At 50.2% G+C, this 20,654-nt stretch overlaps 1 protein-coding gene across 1 annotated transcript; it reads left to right on the top strand.

The window, feature by feature from the left end:
• The first annotated feature begins 15,091 nt into the window (after positions 1-15,091).
• Positions 15,092-19,381, top strand: LOC104365014 (green-sensitive opsin-like). The gene is given in 7 exon segments (XM_009971739.3): positions 15,092-15,150; positions 15,152-15,420; positions 17,266-17,434; positions 18,432-18,597; positions 18,698-18,753; positions 18,755-18,935; positions 19,129-19,381. Coding segments are annotated over 7 exon segments (1,032 nt in total). The 3' UTR covers positions 19,261-19,381.
• Positions 19,382-20,654: the final 1,273 nt, after the last annotated feature.

Raw genomic sequence — 20,654 nt, 5'->3', positions numbered from 1 at the left:
TTTTCTGTAAACAGATTTGTTCTTGAGCAATATCTCCAGAGACTTCAAGCCCAGCCCTTCAGTACTGTTAAAGACTCCCTCTGTTCTGCAAGCTTTAGCCCTCCAGCTGTACTGGTTTAAGACCTGCACATATCCAGAGCAAAACGCTCCCATCAATCCCACTGACAGCAAGGGAGATAGAGTGATGCTGTAAGAGAGAAAAACCTTAAGACAGCTGTTTTGTTAAATTTTGTTTTCATATTCCTCACCCCTGAAAACCTTCCTTGATGGACTGAATCTTTTAATAAGCCTCATGGGGTCCAAGAGCGCTGGGAAGGGCATTTGCCAGCCTGCCTCCGTAAGAGCCTAGTATAAAGGGCTTTAAAAACTACCTTCTGAAGTGATTTAACAGCAACTTCACGTCAGGAGAGGACTTACGTAAACATTAAATGTTCTCTTTAAATATTAAAATATTCTCTCTGGATGAATTTAATGAAGTCTGGTCCCACAGCTTAACTACTCTACCTGAATGAAGCCAGATCCTTAATTAGTTTCAGAAACCTCTTGGTTTGGACATTATTGAAAGGACACTTAGGTCAAATTTGACCCCTAAATTAGATTTCCCATAAATATCAGCTGATATTGAACTGAAGGCTAGTGGAAGTTAATGAATATTCCCCTTCCATAGTACTTGCCAGCTGCAAAGGCAGCTGTAAGCCCCTCTCCTCTTCCTTGGCACTGCTTAGGGCAGCAGCAGTGCCATCTCCCCCCTGCCCACCTACGCTGGGTCATCAAAGCTCTCGGCTGCCATCGTCCTGGGTGACCCTACCAGATGTACCATTTGCTGCAGTGATCAAAAGGGGATTTCTCAGGCTCTCCCCTTGTAATATAACACGTCAATACGCATATGTGCTGATAACATGGTGTTATCTCAGTAGCATCAATCTTTTGTGTCTTTTCATTTATTCTATCACCGCAATAAAATACTGTTATATACAAAGAAATAAACCCAGTTACCTCCTTCATCTCTTATTGACTATCCCTTTGTGAACTGATTCCCTCCCTCTTCCCCCAGAGAAACACCTTCAACACATTACTCCTGTCAAAAAAATGTCATTTCTGAATGTCCCTTCCTTATTTTGTAAGCAGGACATGTCTTTCAGACCTGAGATCTCTAGCTCAATGCCTCTCCAGGCAGATATGTACTTTGTTGTTAGTGAATTTGCTTCCCAGCTACAAAGAGAAAGCACAAAGCAGGAGGATCCCAAGTTCAGCATCAGCACAACAAAGTACTGCGGTCGCATGGGGCTGGGTGTAGCACTGCCCAGCTCTGCTTAAGCCTGTGTAAAATGGGGTGAAATGCCAGTTTGGGGGCAGGAGGGGTGAACATCCACCTGGTACTGGTGTGAGCACAGTGACAAGACAGTACATTTATCTACCGAGCTGTCTTCCAAAAATATCAAATCATTACTGTTAATAGGGACAGTCTATGACTCATCTTCTGTCTGTTCAAAGCAGCTCCCAAGTGCAGAGGGTACCCAGGGCTCCCTGCGCCTCTGCAGCACGCTTCGGTGTCTGCCGGGTGCTCACGACGAGCAGGAAGGCAGGAGCTGGTGGAATCAATGATCCCGTGATGGGGGGATGAGCAGAAAGCATCTTTCCCCTTGTTTAAGCATTGATTTTGTCCCCCCCTCCTTGCCAGAGCTCCCTACTGAAGCCAACATGTAACACCAGCGCCTACCTGAGCACCCATGACATGCCCATCCACCAAGCTTGAAAGTGGGAGCAGAGACCAAGCACCTACCTGGCGAGCACAGCCACGGGATGCTGGAGGTCAGATTTCTTGCTCCTGCCCACGCCTGGATGCTCCTGCTCGCTTTCCCACCCTTTATATACGTGTAGGGGCACCGGTGCGCAATCACTTACCTGCTCAGGTGCCCACACTTCCAGCAGAGCTGACGAACGGCTACCCGGCGTGCATGGAAACGAGTTTGCCAGACAGGGAACGTTGTTATCTGCATTGGATTTTTAGCAGTTGCTCGTTTCCAGGAAGATCCCCTTTCCTCCTTCCTCAGACTTTAGGCTGGCAGCTGTTCTCAGTGGGTCCCACAGCTGGACAGGGGATCTCTGCCTCAATTTCCCCATCTATAAGTTGGAGAAACTCCTCTCTGACAGCTTGTCTATTTAGCTTACGAGCCCTCCAGCATAAAGCATTCTCTGATATGAGTGTAGCAGTGATCAAATGATGCCTGTGTCTTAATTATATTTCTACTGTAATGTGGACAAATCACAGTAATAACAATGTTGCCACAAAATAAGCATAATGCAGAATGAAATTTGACCCACCAGCATTATAAAAATCCCCGGTCCTCACAAGGGACTTCAAGCACCCCGATACCTGTTGGAGGGACACCCCAGCAGGGCCTAAGCAGTCTGGGAGATTGCTGGAACATGTTGATGATAACTTCCTTCTCCAAGTGATGGAGGAGCGAACAAGGAGAGGTGCTGTGCTGGACCTTGTTCTCACCAACAAGTAGTGAAATGTGAGACTCGAGGGCAGCCTTGGCTGCAGTGACCATGAAATGGTGGAGTTCAAGATCCTTAGGGCAGCGAGGATGGCACACAGCAAGCTCGCTACCACGGACTTCAGGAGAGCACTTTGGCCTCTTCAGGGATCTGCTTGGCAGAGTAGCATGGGACAAAGCCCTGGAGGGAAAAGGGACCCAAGAAAGCTGGTTAATGTTCAAGGATCACCTCCTCCACGCCCAGGACCGATGCACGCCGGCAAAGAGAAAGTCAGGTAAAAACACCAGGAGGCTGCGTAGGTGGACAATTAGCTCCTGGGCAAGCTCAAACACAGAAAGGAAGCCTACAGAGGATGGAAGCAAGGGCAGGGAGCCTGGGAGGAAATCAGACAAACTGCCTGAGCAGCCAGGGACCAGGTGTGGAAGGCCAGAGCACTGATAGAATTAAATCTGGCCGGGGATGTCAAGGGCAACAAGAAAAGCTTCTATAGGTACATTGGTGCTAAAAGGAAGATTAGGGAAAGCGTGGGCCCTTTCTGGAAGGAAATGGGAGACCTGGTAACCTGGGACATGGAGAAGGCTGAGGTACTCAAGGACTTTTCTGCCTCAGTCTTCACTGGCAAATGCTCCAGCAACACTGCCCAAGGTGCAGGAGGCAAAGGCAGGGACTGGGAGAATGAAGAGAGGGATTTTTTTACAAGCGCCCATGGTGACAGGACAAGGAGTAATGGCTTTAAATTGAAAGAGGGCAGATTCAGATTAGACATAAGGAAGAAATTCTTCCCTGTGCAGGGGGTGAGGCGCTGGCCCAGGGTGCCCAGAGAAGCTGTGGCTGCCCCCTCCCTGGAAGGGGTCAAGGCCAGGTTGGACGGGGCTGCCCGGGGCAGGGGGGTTGGAATTAGATGATCTTTTAGGTCCCTTCCAACCCAAAGCATTCTATGATTCTATTAAAAAGCATAGATTTGAGGTAGTAAATCCCCTGACATGACCTAGAGCTAAATATTAAAATAATAAATAAAATTATACATGATAAATCTATCACCAAAGAGCTTTATAAACTGGGCAGACAAGTGGGGAGATATAAAAGCAGTCCAAACAGTCCAGGGGATTTATCTGTCCATTTTGAGTCTTCATGTGGTCCCTTTTACCATCATAATTGGGCATCTCACAGTCCTGGACACACTGATCTCCCTCAGGGACACAAAACTGCACACTGACATCTCTCTCCAGATAAATGAGGTGCAGAGCGAGCAAGTGACTTGTGTAAGATCTCATCTTTGCTTTCCCAAGACCATCAGACGGGCGCTGATGCTGGACGGTTTGGGATCAGGCCAGAAACATCCTGGTGCTTCTCACAGCCGGGTGGCTACGTGTGAGGAAACCTGAGAGCAACCAGGCAAGATGCAAGAGGAAAAAATGAGTCGGGAAAGCAATGAAATCCTCCTGCATCAAATGGCTTTATGGGGTATTATAGCAGGGGTGTGCAGCAGCATTCCTGCCTGGCTGGGTGAAAGCTAAGCACTGGTAGTATTTGCTGGAGACGAGGGGAAAAGAGCTGTTGCCCAAGCCTGTAAAATAGCTTTTCTCACCTAGCTCCAACACAGCTAGTCAATACGACGTGTACACACTGCCCTGCGTGTTGGTCCTCACAAGGGACTTGCTGCTGTCACTACAGTCAATAACGCTCAATTTGGGCCAAAACCTTCCTTAAAAAATGTGGCAGTCACTAAGATGCTTCCCAGATCCCTGTGCATTTACTGCAGCTTATCACCAGGCAATGAAGTGGTTCTAGCTATAAAACTTCCAGAGAGGTCAACATAGTTTTTCTCCCTGGGACCATGTGTATGTGTGTCAATGAAAAGAACATCTCATGTGACAGGTTATTTTTTTTTTTCCCCTCCTTTTGCTAAAGAATTTGCGCAAAACCCATTGGACACTGGTTCTCATTTTAATTGACTTTTCCAGTATTTTTTGCACGGTTATGATGGATGCAGCTGACGAGTCAGCAGATGGTGTTGGGAAGTGACAAATTAATTACCAAGAAAGGTCATTTTTTTTAAAGCACTAAACTTTCCCATGTCTTGTCCCCTTTTACCTCAAAAATGTGACTGTCTGGCAGGTTTCCCATCCATCCGCAATGAAGCTTTCTTCATTGGAAAGGACAGCCTTTAAAATAAAAAGGGAAGATAAAAATTAATCACATCTGTATTAGCTGAATGCTGTCTACCAGATTCACCTCTTCATTATACAAGACTACTCAAAAAGGAAAGGAATCCAAGAGCTGAAAATAAGGGACCCCAAGACTTCGTCAATGGAAGCACCAGACTGGGTGGGAGCAACAGGCACTTTTCTGCTCTAGGTTTCCCTGGTCCGTAAAAGCGGCTTTTGGCACATCCCACTTGCCAATGAAGAATGAGGATAAATGAAAATAAGAATCACAGCTGGAAATAGCACTCCCTAGCATTATAATGCAAAAAACCTGTCCTGCTGCAGTCCTTGTGACAATTTGCAATCCGCAGGCCCCCTGGAACTCTGTTTTATGAAGCAAAATTGCAGTAGAGGTTAGAAGCTTAACAAAAATATGATGTACCAAATGGAGTTGCTTGCAGTTCTGCTCGTACCTAAAGTTAAACATTTGCCATAATTGGGAGTAATTTTAACAGGGAACTGGCAGTAGTAGTAAAGTCCATTAAGCCATGTATCAATTGCAGTGTCAAGGAATCAAGGGAAAATGAGCTCCCTGTGCCAGCGACACTGAGCATTTGTCTCCATGTCCTGTACTTTTCCCTCCAAGTCGCTCTGTGCTCGGGGTATTTTGGCAAGTGGGTTGCATAAAAACCAGGAGATAGAAGCCAATATGAGTCTGAAGCTGAATTTCAGCCCCAGGCAAACGCAGCGGGCGGAGAGCGTGTGGGGAGAGTGTGAAGGACTGAAATCCTGCCCTGCCACTCTGCCTGGCTCCTGGTCAGTCATTGGGGTGTCCCCTAGCAAAGTTTCCTATTTGGGGGTGAGCACCAGAGCCGTAGCACTAGCCCCGACAGCTACGGTGGGGCAAATCACCCTCTTGTCCCCCACATCTGACAACCTCCTTGGACTGGGCTGGTACATATGGGAAGGGAGGACGCGGCTTTGCACATGTCCAGTTTGCTCTCACATCCTCACCAGACCCGCAGCAGCCATCAGGCTTGGAAAAAACGTCTCTCCCAGCCCCAGTTCCCCTTCCCACTGCTCACAGGAATATCTATCTCAGCCTGCTCACATGAAATTATTTTTGCTTGGAGTCAGGTGGGTCAAAAACCTGGCGCATGCTCTGCTGAGTGGAACGTCTGCAGTCACACAGCTCAAGTTGACATGGGTAAGGAGTTAATTTTCGGCTCCCTGCTTTGGAAGTAGGAGCAGAAAACTCCTTCTCACAGCCCAGGCACCATCCTCCAGCTGCTGTCTCTGCATGGACGCATTACAGATTTAGCAGGCACTGCCGTCTGTGGCTGCTGAATGCTCCTGATGAATAAAGCACCAGTGGCAAATTTTAATGCAGTTTTAAAAATATTAATGCTAGATAAATATTTGAAGAATCACAGGCTTAAAACACATGTTAATTTGCAGCATAAATATTTTAAGGGCTCAGACTTCCCCCCTCCCCTCCCCGCACTTGCCTCGCGCCCACTTCAATTCCTCCCCACTGCTCGGTGGTGTAATTCACAGTAATTCACGGCTGCACAGCAGGGCTGGGCAAGAATCAATGGCAGGGATTTAACTCCTGCTGACTCCCCAAAACAGTTCACCCTCCTGGTTCTAGCAGCAAATAATGATCTCTTAGATTAATGGGGAATTTGTCTCACATTGTTTCTCTCTCCTCCCACTCTGCCTGGTTCCTACAGCCAACCCAGAGACCGGGGGCTCTTCTCGCTGGCGGCAGTGAGCTGTGGATGAGGTGCAGGTTAGACGTGGGGAAGGAGGTGAAGTTTTGGATGTGCAGCAGAAGGTAGGGACCATCCCACCACTCGCTTTCCAGAGGCAGCGATCTCCGTTTTACCTGCAAATGCAATGCTCTGTAGATCTTTCAGCACCCACCCCCATCTCCAAGGGATCCCATGTGGAGCAGCATCTTTGCAGCAGACCCAACTCCAGCAAGATTGTGCTGATTTACATCTTCAGCAACTCACTGAGACTCTCTGGGTCTGCAACGCGCCTGCAAGAGCTTTCCACAAGCATTGAAAGCCTGACAAGTGAGTGCTGCACCCTGTAATGCCAAAGCCTCTCTGAAAACCAGGCCTGAGGTGGCCTGAAGTAGACACCCTAAAACTGGGGACACCTGGAAATTCTGCCTGCTGCCTCAGTTTCTTGATGGAAGGGCAAAAAAAAAGAAGAAAATATGTGTTTCTGGACATAGCCTGGATAGATTCAGCTTTTCTACCAGTGGTGGAAGAGACAGGGCCTGGTCAACATGTCCTATCCCAGAACAATTCCCTTCCCTTCTTTTTACATATATATATATAAAACAGATTTTTGTGCTTATAAAAACTTTCTAGCCTCTCAACGAAGGAAGAAGAATAAACAAGAGAAAAATGTCTCCTTGCTTTGTTTTTCTTCAATTTTGGTCACTCCTTTGCCATTCTCTCCCCAGTCTGGAACAAGTGAAGAGAGAAAGGAGAGGAGGTGAGAAAACAAGATGGGAATGCATCTCATCTGTTTCCATTTTGGTTTTCAAATCCAAACCACCAGGTTTTCACTTGAAGGCTCAGGAATATTTTTAGGAACGGTGGAAAAACGCAGTTTCATGCTCAGTGAGGGGCTGCGTCTGGCTGCTCTCCCCGCGCACCCCGCTGCCCTGGCTGCAGGCACGGGGATGCTGCAGGCACGGGGCTTGGCCGGCGGGGCCCAGGGCAGGCGAGGTGTCACGGCTGGTGGTGGGAGACCCTGCCTTCTTCTGATAATCCGAGTCCTGGACTGAGGCTCTGAGGCAGGGAAATCACTTAGCATTTCAGAAAATCAGCTCCCTACCCCACTCACAGGGAATATTTATTAGATTTGATGAAAGAGCAATTTAGCCTTTACACACACCAGGCACCCACTGACCTTTTATTTTCTTATTACCTCCTTTTACCCCCCCTACTGTTCCCGTATCAAACAACAATATATCAGGTTAAGCATAGCAAGACGAAACGCTAAGGCACCAAGAAGTGCATTAAATTGCTGCTTTGCAGGGCCGCTTGCACTGTCAAATCAGCAGGAGGATGATGTATGATATTCTTGCTCACACGTGGGATGCAAAATTCAGTCCTGTGGTCACCGTTGCAGATGAAGTTTGCAGGTAAGCCCCGTCTCACAGCAGAAGGCAGCGGTTGTTTTGCTGACAAGGGAGGTAGGAGCAGTCAGGATCCAACCTCCAGCATTTGCAGTTGTTGTCCATGGGGATTATCTGTCCATGGGAGAACTGTAGCATGAAAAGGAATTGCTGCGCTCAGTGTTGCCAGCTCCCAAGAGATTTCCTGATACAGCGGACTGGATTATGCTGGATGCCCAGGATTTATCAGCGCTTTCAATGGAGAGTCGCCCTTCTCATTCCAGAAACCCTCAGCAGTTAATAGCAGTTTATCTGAAACAGGGGAGAAGAGTTTGCTGCTGCTTTATCTCCTTTCAGGCTTTCAAGGCACCAATTCATTCTGCAAGGCAACAAGGAAACAGGGTCAGATGCTTTTAGGGCAAAAAAGAGACCGTCAATGTGCTCACTGGTGAGTGTTTCTCATGGGAGAAACCTGGTGATCAGTGAAACAGCGGCATATCCATCCCTGTTGGGACAAGGGGCTGGGAGAAGCAAATGGAAAACTCTGACAACAGCAGAAAGGTCTGCAGAGACACTTGGGCCTGTCCAGCCAAGTCTGATTCCAGCACAGGACTCAAATTTGATAAAATGCCCGTTTAATCCATGGATATTTTGCTTAGGTGATGAATAGCCACGTCAGTGAAAGCCTCTCAACCACAGAGGCTTTGGAGAGCTAAAGAGTAAAGATTGGGAATTAAGGAAAATAAATATTAATGAAAGGAGTGGAAAAATCAATAGTTTTTCAAGATAATCCTGCTGTTGCTTTGCTCATCTGTGCGGGGCTGTTGCATTTACTACTTCTCTCGTGCTGTAGGACCATGTGCTCAAAGGTTTCGTGCGGGGTTGCAACGGCTGCACGAGCAATGCAGAGGCTGGAGGGAGCACGCATGGCACGTGGCAAGGAAAAGGAGGCAGCAAATGGGAAGGGGGCAGGAACTGGAAAAGAAAAGGGTCGTTGCACCAGTGTGGGATTCGAGATGCAGTAGGAATCGGTGCAAACACCCCCAGTGGTTCCAGTGGCTGCAGGTCGAGCCCTGAGCAGCACCGTTACACAAAGGGATGGGGAGAAGCCCGGCATGGGCTGGATGGAAGAAATTAATCCAATTACAGGATGAAGGGCAAAGGGAGAGAAAGGACATGTTTGGTCTCAAGCAAATCCCTAGAAGGCTTTAAAGCAGGGACAGCAAGAAAAGGACAAAAATGAATTGCAGTGCAGGACACCCAGCCACCATCAAGAGGAGCAGGGGCCTCAAAATGGGGCAAAAGGCAGGGGATGGGGCTCTTCAGCTGGCTGAGAGTATGGCCAGGGCAGCGAGGTGAGGGATTCTTCCTGGGACACCCAAAGTACCACCAGGACATGGTTTTTCTGGGAGCTGGAACACCAGGTTGGCTGTTCGTGGTCCTGAAGGGACATTGGAGCAAGGAGCCAGCCCAGCCAGGCACCAGGGAACAGCCCTGCTGGAAAGCAGAAAACAAGCAAACAAACCCCAAATTTCCTCTGTATCAATTCCCAAAAGATTATAACCTAGATGGCTGTGTCACAGCAGTCTCCAGGCTTCCACGGAGAAAACCAAGGGCTCTGCACTAGAAATTAAAAAAAAAAAAAAAAATGACCCAGTTACGACAAAACTAAACAGCATGTATAAAGCATCGCTGCAGAGGTCTGTGAACATCTACAATAAGGCCCTCAGGAATAATGGAGTTCAACTTCAAATGGGATTTACAAATTAAAAATAAAAGAGCTGGATTATTTCTATTTGCCTAAACCCCCCTTTCTGACTGCTCAGCTGTTCTCAAAGCTGGGCCATGGCAGGCGCTGCTGGACACTATATAACGAAGGTGGTGGTGAGATGCTCTTGGGTCCCTCTGGAATTAAATGAAAGACTTTCTTTTGCCTCTCTGACTTTGCAGTTAATTACCTGCCGCTGGTTGGGAGAAGCAGAGCTTGGAGAATATAGCTGGACATAGAACTCTGGCTCTCAGCTCTCCCTGTTAACTCCGGCCTAACACCTACCTGGCTCAAATAGCCCATAAACCAGGACAAAGTCCAGCGAGGGATTGACTGAAGTTTGCAAGACAGGAAGAACTCACAGGAGCAGACGGTGTCTTCTCCCTTGCATTGTCCATCACCCTCGGCAGAGGATGGCTTGCTCCGTTGCACAGATGCTACCACAGAGAAATGTGTTTTTTCTGCTTGGATTTTCTGGGCTGGGCTGGCTGCTCATCCCGTGGTGCTGCGTGGCCGGTGAGACTGTCTTGCAAACCTGCCTACTCTGCTACAGCCCTGGTTTATCACTTAGTTAAAAGTGTTGACAGCACCACACGGAGTGGTGCAGGTTCACAGCTGATCCGGGATTGCTCAGCTCCTTGGCAAGAAAATGACACATCCCAAAGACTTTCTGTCTCTCCAAGGAAATCCTACGGTGCTGGTAGAGATGTTACCTGGCTCGGCAGCAGGAGGAAAAGCCTGGGAGGTGACAGGGGCCTGCTTGCTTGCAAATACCATGCACATGAGATGAGGTTGGCAGTGGTGAAGCTCTCCCCACTTCCCAGCTGCCTTCTGGCTCTATCCACCCCCTGCAAGAGAGGGGAGAGCTGGTGGGGAGAGCCTGGGGAAGGAGCTGTGACAGGGAACCCGCATGGAAAACAGGAGCTGGGGTTCCTCCTGCCCAACCCTTGTGGGTGCAGCCCTTTGGAGGCTGTGAGCAAGGCAGGGGGCAGAATTCTGTGCACTTTTATTTTTTTTGGGGGGGGGGGGGCGGGGCAGAAGCAAGGGCAGGGTACCTAGAACCTCTCTGCACCACCAGATCTTTGTCCTGGATGGATGCAAACCCAGAGGAGCAGCAGGCAGCTGGCCCCAGCGTTGAGGCTGCTGGCCATGGCTGGGTTAATCCCTGCTGCGGGAGGACCGGCCCACCGAACCGAATTGTAAATACATCTGTGTCCTCCTTCTCCCCACCACACATTTAAATCTATTTGATCCACTCTAATGGATTGATCTACAAGTTTGTGCACACACATCCTGCTTTGGACGGGGCGGCTGGCAGCGCCTCACCCATCACGACCTGTCAGCTCCACTCAGCCTCACCTCCACCGGGGAATTAATCCAATCACAGGATAAAGGGTTTTCTTCCCCTCCATATGGTCTCTATAATGCTCCGGCTTTATCTTTCTTTAACCCCTTTCCTGGCGAGGGAGCTCACAAGCCCGGCGTAAGCAGTTCAGCACAGTGGCCACTCATGGCTGCGATCTGATATGGGGAAACAGGGTCTTCCCAGGGCAGCTGGGGGTACCAGAAGGCATCAAAATATTTGCACCTTCCTCCCTCTTCTCCTGCCCACCAGGGAGGAGTGAGCCCCTCCAGAAGGGAGACTCCGAGCAGCACGTTACAGAACCAGCCAAAATCACAAAAGCGAGCTCAGCACCATTTTACATTTGGTGTTGGTGCTCAGGGCCAAGGCTTAAGATCCTGTGCGTTAGTCCATCACCATAATCTAGACACAGATGTTTGCTTCATGACTGATTTCTTTTGCTTTTGCATTTCTCCACATCTTGCTCTGCAAGTCATTCCCTCTGTGCCCTTGGGCAAGTCGCTCCCGTGCCTCTGCCCAAGCAGCAAGGAAGAACCTTGCACAGGGATGGGGAGAGGCACCACAAAGAGCTCCCAACTGCCACCACTCTGGGAAATCCACCTCCCCTGGCACAGCCTCGTGGTTTGCTCTGCCTGTCGCTCGAGCCCAGTGAGCCAACCGTATCAGCTCAGTGCAAGTTAGTTATTTGATTATAATTATCATTTCTTGCTTTACACAGGACATGAAAGCCCAGAGCAGCTCAGGGCTCCGTCACGCGTTGTGCTGACAAACAATGAATAAGAGACAATCTCATCTCAAAGAGCTTAGCAAAGCAGAAAAAACCTGCAAGAGGGAAAGAAACCCTTCATTTTCTTACGGACAAACACAAAGAAAGCAAACCTCTCCTCTCACATTAAACAGGTCCTGAATTTTGCTATTGCCTTCTTTGTCATAGAGTCAGCATAGAAAACAATTGAGAGCTCTCTGGGAGACAGCCTATAAAGTTCCCCTGCTAAGAGACACCAAATTAAAGGCATCACTTTCCATTTCTGTGACAGAGACACAGAGGGAACTGAGGTTACATTCAGGACATGTCCTAGAGGAACCAGCTATCCCCACCGGTGTCATTTTCCTACCCTGAGTTTATGCGAGGCCTTCAGCATTGCTCCAGCTGCCACTGACCTGCGGGGAGCTCTAAATCCACCAGCCTCGGGGTATCGACCGAAACACCAGTCTCAGCTCGCAGGGGAAGAAAACTGAGTCTGTGAGGACAACTGGGAAGGGACAGCCCACTGTCAGCATGACAGAGGAGGCTCAGGCTTACCTGCTCCATATTCAGCTTCCAAAATGGGGAAAGGTCCTGGTCCAGATCTAATTGAAGGTCTGGTAAAAGTCCTCTTGGTCCAGTCGTTGGCAGCCCTCTGTATGAAAAGTTTCTGGGTACCGCATATGAAGCCAAAACTGCATCACACCTTAGCATGTGGAGAGGGTCCACTGATCAAGGAAAAAACCTCTGTGCAAAAAATACTGCTGATCCTTCCCCCTACCACCCAAACCAGACTGTCATTTCACCTCTTCTCCCCATAGCTATGCTTCATTTGTACAACTCTTTACTCCTTGGGAGAAGTCAGGACACGATGAGGGTGTGTTAGAAAGCCTCACAGAGATAGGAGGAGAAAATTACTTTCTGGGAGATGAAAATTAACTTTCCCATGAGAGAACCATGTTTGTATACAAAACCTTGGAGAAGCAGCAGAGCTTTCAGATGCTGCTGGCACTGGCAGCGAGGTCCAAGGCTTCTGAAGGTAGACCATCATAGTGAAATATTTTAGCTGAAAAGAGTTGCTTTCTACCATGGAAGTTGGGAATGTCATATTGGACCTGAGGTGCACATCTGTTTATGTGTATCAACATTTTTTTAATAGTCAACTAATTCTGAAAAAATGTGCCCAACTTTTGAACATCCAGAAGCCTGACTGTGGCCAGAAGAGGCATGAAATACCGCCAGGGAAAGGTTTATGAGAAATAAGGCCATGGAACTTCTCCACAAGAAACTCTACCGCTCAAGGAAGGCCTAGATTTGGAATTTCATGACTGGTGGTTTCACAGGACATGAAGTAAGATAATTCTGTGAGGCACAGACGTCCCATGGGGAATCCTTGTCCCAGGGCACCTGAGGCTGACGTGACCCACTTACTCTCACCGTGTCCTAGTCTGCTCCTCTTGGATCTCTGCAGACGGATCAGCGATTAGGACATCATTCATCCCACCCACACCCCTTAGCCTTCCACCCCTGTCCCCTAGCTCTGAGACGCTCCCATCTGGCAGAAGTCCTCATTCATCCAGCAAGACAGCACTGACTTCTTCCATCCACCCTGCCTTGGCAGAGGGCAGCGGTGAGGAGGAGGCTAGCAGCTTAGTGCATTAACAGATCAGGGCCATTAACGCCACCAGATGTCAGAGATTAATGGAAGAGCTTCGCTAAGGTGCCTTAGGCAGGTCTCCTGGAGAAGGAGCACCCATGACCCAGAAAGAAGAAGTGGGGAAGAACTTGGATGGGATGGAGCTTTGGTGGTCCACGTGGCCACTGACCCTGCTGAGAAGGGTTTCACACTCTTGTGTGTGCTGGGATGGGGATCCCCACACCTTGTACTCAGTGCTAAAAGACTGGGAGAGGATTCTTTCCATCCCACTTGCTCTCCCAGTGTGGCTACGGGCTGGTGCTGATCTCTCTGCACTATCTCTGGTGGGAATTCAGGATATCAGCGTTACTGAGGCTTTACCTTCCCTCCCCAGGGGCACCCAGACACTGTTTCTCCAGCAGGTAGTGGCATTTCGTCAGGCTGCTTTCAGAGCTGTGGCTAAACCCTGCCAACCCTTGCAAAGCTAACCCAGATTGGTGTCCCGCTTGTTGGGATGAGGAGGGGGCTCGGCTGGGAAACACTCACCAGCAGCTCCCCAGGAGACAGGGATCCCCAGGACTGGCCGTTCCCCATCCAGCCCTGCTTGATGGTGTGCTCCCTCCAGTCCTGCCAGAGATCCTTGGAGGTTCAGCTGAATAATGGATCTCCTTTAGCCCAAAGAGGAGGCAAGGCAGAGGAGGAAATTCAGTCCTTTGTACTCTAGCACAACCAGGGTACATGATTCAGCGCATAATTCAACCAAGAGACCTGCCCACAAAATGCTGTGTTTACCAAGATTTCAGCCTTTGAGATGGGAAGCAGCTTTCCCTCCTGCCTTTGCACAGAGGTGGCCCTTGGCCATGTCAGCAGAGCCTGGTTTTGCTCTGTGATGGAGACACATACCCATATCAGGCAGCACCCACACTGAACCGGGCACCCAAACAGCCAGAGCTGAGCCCGCAGCTCAGACCCGCAGAGCTCAGTCCAGCTTTTCCCCAGCAATCTCCCCAAGATCAGCAGGTCAGACCTGGGTGCTCCCCAGACCCCAGACACCCCCATGGAGCCCTTCAGCTGCCCAGGGACACCCCAAAGGCTGTGACCCACCACCAACCTGAGCGTGGATCCATTTCCCCATCAATCGCCCAAAGCACCTGCTCCTCAACTCACCGCCGCTCCTCCTACATTTACTCCTCTTCCAAAGGGCTCCCCACCACATCCCTTCCTCCCTCCAACTCCTTAAACAATATTAAACACTTAATGGCAATTATTACGCTTTAATACAGGTTTTGGGGCCAACTGGCTGCTTAGAGGGTACTTAAACCATCAACCCCTCTCAATCCCGTTGCTCTTGTCATACAAAGTTAGCCGAGCCCCTAATCCAGCCTCCTCCCGCGCTTCCTCAAGGAGGCCAGAGGGTATAAAACCTTCTCTGGCATGTGGGCATTGCCAGCCCTCGGGCTGGAGCAGGGGCAGGGTACCATCTCCCATCACCTCAGGACTTACCGTTGTTCTTATTAATTTATTTTTGGATTGCGGGGCCAGCGGGAGAAATCCTTTAGTTGGGTATTTTTCCACATAGAGGGGTGAGGCTTCCTGTTGGTTTTGGGGGTTTTGTTCAACTGGGCATGAAGCAAAATTAGTTAAAAAAAGCCAGAGTGTTTGATTTAAAAACAAAAACAAAAACAAAAAAAACAAAAACAAAAACAAAAACAAAAACAAAAACAAAAACAAAAACAAAAACAAAAACAACCAAACTAAAAGCAAAGCAGCTTCCGTAACATTGGCAGGATGAATGGGACAGGTGTCAATTTTTACATGCCTATGTCCAACAAGACAGGGGTGGTGCGAAGCTGAGCCCTGGAAATACCACGTTGTGTGTTGCTACATCTTCTTCCTCATCTCTACCGGTTCCCCCATCAACCTCCTCACCCTCCTGGTCATCTTCAAACACAAGAAGCTCCGGCAGCCACTCAACTATATCTTGGTCAACTTGGCAGTGGCTGACCTCTTCATGGCCTGTTTTGGCTTCACAGTCACTTTCTACTCTGCCTGGAATGGCTCCTTCGTCTTTGGCCCCGTCGGCTGTGCCATGGAGGGTTTCTTTGCCACACTGGGAGGTAAGGGCTGTGGGGTGGGAGCTTGGGTTTAAGGGCCAGGCTCGGCAGTGGGTGATCTTGCTTCTTCAGGGCTTTAGGAGCCCAATTCCACCCCTTCATCATGTTACTGGGATGGCTGCGATGCCTCCAGCGTCCCTCCTGTGCGGAAAGCCATCTCCCATGCCGCGGCGGTGTCACAGCTCCTAGCACGGGGCAGAGCTCACCATGCAAGGTGCTGCTTCCCTTGATGGGGATAACGAGAGAGATTTATGCAAGTTTGATCTCGATGCCAAGAAGAGCCCATTTCACAACTAGCAGGGCAGCTGTAAGGAAATTAACCCCGGGGAGGGATCCTTGTTTGGAGGATCAAGCCTGGGGTCATCTGGCCACACTGCCCAGGGGTCTCACACCGAAGCTGCATGGCTAGCAGAGACCTGCTGGGGATGACCACACCATGTCCTTGAATCGATGACAAGCACCTTTTCCAAAAGCATCTTCTTGGGAGAAGGTCAAGCATTTGGGAGGGTTTGGGGAGGGAAAAGACATCCCCTAGGAGAGGGACCACTTGGGAGAGGGGCCCTGAAGAAGGGGTATGGACATGGAGAGGAGGAGTTCAAGACAAGGCGAGGGGGTCACCACTTATCTAGGGACAAAAGGAAGACGTGACAGTGCTTAACCAGAAGAGAAGAGCAGCAGCACGGAGGGGAAAGAGGATTCAGAGTAGCAGAGAGCTAGGGAAACCAGGTCCAGGTTTTGCAGCAATTGCTCAGCTCTTGTCCCAGTTGTACTCATTTTGAGTGCCCTTGGGAGCTTCCTTATTTCACTTCTCAGGGACATGAGAGCCGCTAACACTTCGCCCTGCAGAAAGCCCCCGTGCAAAACAGGGAAAATTCATTTTGCACCCTGTGCCCACGCAGCCAGCCGGGCCCACACAACACCTCGTGATGGATCTGACAACTGCTAATCCCTGCTGTAGAGATCCATAACCACTGCTAGGACTTCACTTTTTCTCCCCTAAATGGGGCAATTTCCTGCAATGATGCTGATCTGAAAAAAAAAAAAAAAAAAAAAAAAAAAAAAAAAAGGATATTCTGCCAGGCAAAAGCAGAATGTCCTGATCTAAGCTGAGGATCAAGGAAGGGCTCGGTCATGGGGTCAGAAGATCGCATGGGTCTACACCATTTCTGACCAAGGGAGCCTGTGGGCTTTCAGACAACATTACTTGCCCATCCAATGTTTGTATCTAGTAAAGAACAAGGAGGCTCCTGTTCACAGGGAAGAAAGTTTGATGGGAGGCAGCCACTGTGCAAGCAGCGGGTCTCCAGCGAATCCTAGCACAGGGTGTAGTTATCAGCAGATTATCACAGCTGGGGGCATTAGCAGGCTTACAGCACCGACTAAACGCTCCCAATCCCCTGAAGTTTAATTATCCCTTATAAATACATGTGCACGCATGCCCACCCACACAGCCTCCCCCTGATCCAGAACTGGCGGAAGGCTCATGAAATACACATTTAAAGGCATCAACAGGTTGGACACATCTGGCATTTTTGCCGGAAATTCTGCTTCCTCACACCCAGGTGGAATTCACCCCCTTGATTTTTAAGTTATTAAAAAAACATCATGATCCCCTCCTCCATTGCCAGCATCCCACTGCAGCACAGAATCCCCTTGGCTCCCAGACCTTTTGCATGTTATGGCCAGGATATTCTCAGTTATCGAGTAGGATGCTGGTTATCCCTTGCTGATCCCCAACTCTTCAGTTACCTCCGCTCTTCACCGCAACCACGAGACCACGAAGGGAAGATCAAGCCCAGGGGAGCTCCTGCCACCACCACATGCTCTGTCTTTTTCTCCCTCCCACAGGCCAAGTTGCCCTGTGGTCCCTGGTTGTCTTGGCCATAGAGCACTACATCATCATCTGCAAACCCATGGGAAACTTCCGCTTCTCCACAACCCACGCCATGGGGGGCATTGCTTTTACCTGGATAATGGCCCTTTCCTGTGCTGCTCCACCCCTCTTTGGCTGATCCAGGTGAGCTGAAGGACGCTGAGCAGGAACCCCAGCTGCTGTGCAAACACCCCAGTGGGACAGGAGATGCACTCATGGCTTGGACGTGAAAGTCCCCGGGCTCCAGGAAAAAGAGGCAATGGGGCAAGTTAGAACAGAAACAGGACTTCAGTCTCATGCTGGCTTGGTGTCCCCTAACCAAGGCATCCACAGGCTCAACATCTCCAGTTGCAGTAGCCCCTTGTGCTCCTGTTATGTTCCGCAGAGAAATAGGGTCTTCGATAGGCACGGCTCGCCTCACCCATGCTGCAAAGGGCCCATTTCTCTCTGCAGATCATAAAGAGCATTTGCACAACCAGGCCAGCAGGCAAGGCTGCTCTGGGGAGACAAACCTGGCCTTGCTGACATGCTGCCACCCTGCTCCACTCTCCCCATGATCCCATCTGCCCTGCTCCCAGCACCGCAGCACATTTCAGCCCTCCACCAACAAATGCCCCCCAAGAATAACAGAGGCAACGCTGGCTGCTCACAAGGCTCCAGCAAATGTGTCCCCTGAGCCGCTGAAGCCCATATCTGGCTCTTGCACCCACCCACATCCCTGGCTGGGAGCAGATGTAGCAAGCAAAGGCCACCCAGAGCGTAAGGGAGGTGTTGAGGAGATGGAGGCAATTTCCCTATTGCTGCAGCTCTGGCCCCTCCTGACACCCCACTGCAGAGCTGCGCTGTGGGGTCATAGCAAACCCCTACCAGCCCTTTCCTGTGGGAGGGAGCGAGTGTCACAACAAACTGATGCTATGTGCCCAAGTGCAACCCACCGGCAGGGCTCGTGCCGGCCGCGAAGGAGTCGCACGCTGCAGAGACAGCAAGGGTGCACACGGGAGAAGCTGGGGAGGAGCTCACCCAACTCACACGTGCCACTCTCCAAGCATCCCCCTATCCTTGGGGAGTTCGGTCCCTAAATTGAGCTCCTGCTTTTCCCAGGGAAGGTCCCGGTGAAGGTCCTAACCTCTCTCACCGGCAGATACATGCCAGAGGGGATGCAGTGTTCCTGCAGTCCCGACTACTGCACCCACAATGCTGACTACTACAATGAGTCCTACATCCTCTGCATGTTCATCATCCACTTCATCATCCCCGTCATGGTCATTTTCTTCTCCTACAGGCGCCTTATTTGCAAAGTCTGAGAGGTAATGCTGGGAAGAGGCATGGGCCAGGGTGGGCGGGAGAAGGGACGTGGTCCGGGGACAGAAAGCTGCGTGGTGGCCCTCACCATCCCCCTGCCCACAGGCAGCTGCCCAGCAGCAGGAATCAGCTACGACCCAGAAGGCTGAGAAGGAGGTGACACATGGTGATCCTCATGGTACTGGGGTTTATGCTGGCCTGGACACCCTACGCTGTTGTGGCATTCTGGATCTTCACCAACAAGGGAGCAGACTTCACCGCCACGCTCATGGCAGTGCCTGCTTTCTCCTCCAAGAGCTCCTCCCTCTACAACCCTGTCATCTACATCTTCATGAACAAACAGGTGAGATGCCCCATGCCGTGCAGGGCATACCAGCATGTCTGGGGTCACCACTGGCACCTTGCTCTTTCCCAGAAGTGGTTGAATCAGCCTGCGAAAGAGCAGCAAGTTCAGGGGCTGCTGGGGGCTCTTGGTCCTGCAGCACATCCCCGTTGGCCCTCGATACCTTCATCCTCCATTTCTCTGCCCTCTTCAGTTCCGTCATTGTATGATCACCACAATCTGCTGTGGCAAGAACCCCTCTGAGGATGAAGACATCTCCTCCAACATAGCCCAGGGCAAGACTGAGGTCTCCTCCATCTCCTCCAGCCAAGTATCACCTGCATAGACCATGGACAGCTGGTCAGCTTTTGGGGACCGTCCCTACCTGCCCCAAGCACCAGCAAAACCCCCAGCTTTGTTCACATTATGTTTAAACAGCCACAGCCAGCGCGAAACCCCAGACTGCAATATTTTCCTCCCTGCCACCCTGAAACGCGCTCCCTGCCAGCCTCCCCTTTCCCTGGCATTCAAGGGAGTGTTGCAGGAGCATTCAACCCTCAATTGCGAAAAACTAAGTATATGACAACCCACCGCTGCAGAAACCCCAGAAGCACGAGCCCGTGGCTGGAGCAGTCCCGGCTGCCCCTTGCCAGCCCCCGAGCCCGGGGCTCCGTGGAGCTGCGCGCCCCGCCGCTGGCACAGCCGATGGAAATCAATACCCATAGTCTTCATAAATCAATATAACAAATGGAGCTGTGAGCAGGCGTTGCTTCCAGCCCGACTCCCTGCATCCCCAAGACAACACTGTAGATATATTTTTTTTGTCTTGGAACTTGTAAATATTTGCTCACATACTTTGAAGTCTCTATCTTTCTCAGCCCTTTCCTTTCCCTCCTCCTCCTGACTCCAAAGCAGAGCAACTGTCTCTCACCTCTGCTCCTGCCAGCTGGACACGCGTGGCCAACCTTGGAGGGTGGGACAGGTTCCCAAGCACTTTCCTGTACATATTTTATAAATAAATAATATTGTGTCAGCACAAGGACTTCTACAGACAAGAAGTAGGGATTAAAAAATAAGAAATAAGCAGAAGCAGCACAGAGAAAATTACAGATGCTCAGTCCTTGTCCTTTCTCTTGGGCTGCGTTGACAAGATGTTGGTGTCCAGCCGAGAAAATGCAGTGCTGCTGTCGGGGTTGCAAACCTGGAACTGTCTCAAAAGCCACGGGAAGGGGGATCTGTGGTTTAGACCGGCCCGGCTCACAGAGCGGGGAGCAGTGACCATCCCCAGCAAGGTGACAGCCCCGTTCGCTGGAGCACCAAAGGGGTTCAGAGGCAAAAAGAGACACAGACAGGGCACAGGGCAGTCGGTGCCACCATTTGTACCATGACCCTCGCTGCCCGGCCTACCACCAGCCATTATTTTTTCATCCTTTAATATTTAAGTATCCCCCACGTAGTCTTAAATAAAGCTTCAGCAGAGAGCTTTTTGCAGAGTTCAAGTTCCCCTCCCCGCGGGGCCCTTCGAGTCAGCGTCGTTAAGGAATTGGCAGAGTCAGGGAAAAATTGTTCCCTGTGTCAGTGAATTTGTTACCGAGCTGGCTGGAGAACAAGCCCAAGCTCATTCATTGCCGGGGCTCTTGCCCTCTGCCACCCTCCCCGTTCAGCACACACATGCCCCTTCTCATGCATTTTTCCTCCTTTTTTGGTCCAAAGCAACCAAAAATGGTGGGAAGTCCACGG

The sequence above is a fragment of the Tyto alba genome, unplaced genomic scaffold, assembly GCF_018691265.1.
Source record: "Tyto alba isolate M040663 unplaced genomic scaffold, T.alba_DEE_v4.0 Super-Scaffold_30, whole genome shotgun sequence".
Classification (NCBI taxonomy): Eukaryota; Metazoa; Chordata; class Aves; order Strigiformes; family Tytonidae; genus Tyto; species Tyto alba.
The sequence above is the reverse complement of the archived record's forward strand: the minus strand, read 5'-3'. Positions and strand labels throughout refer to the sequence as shown.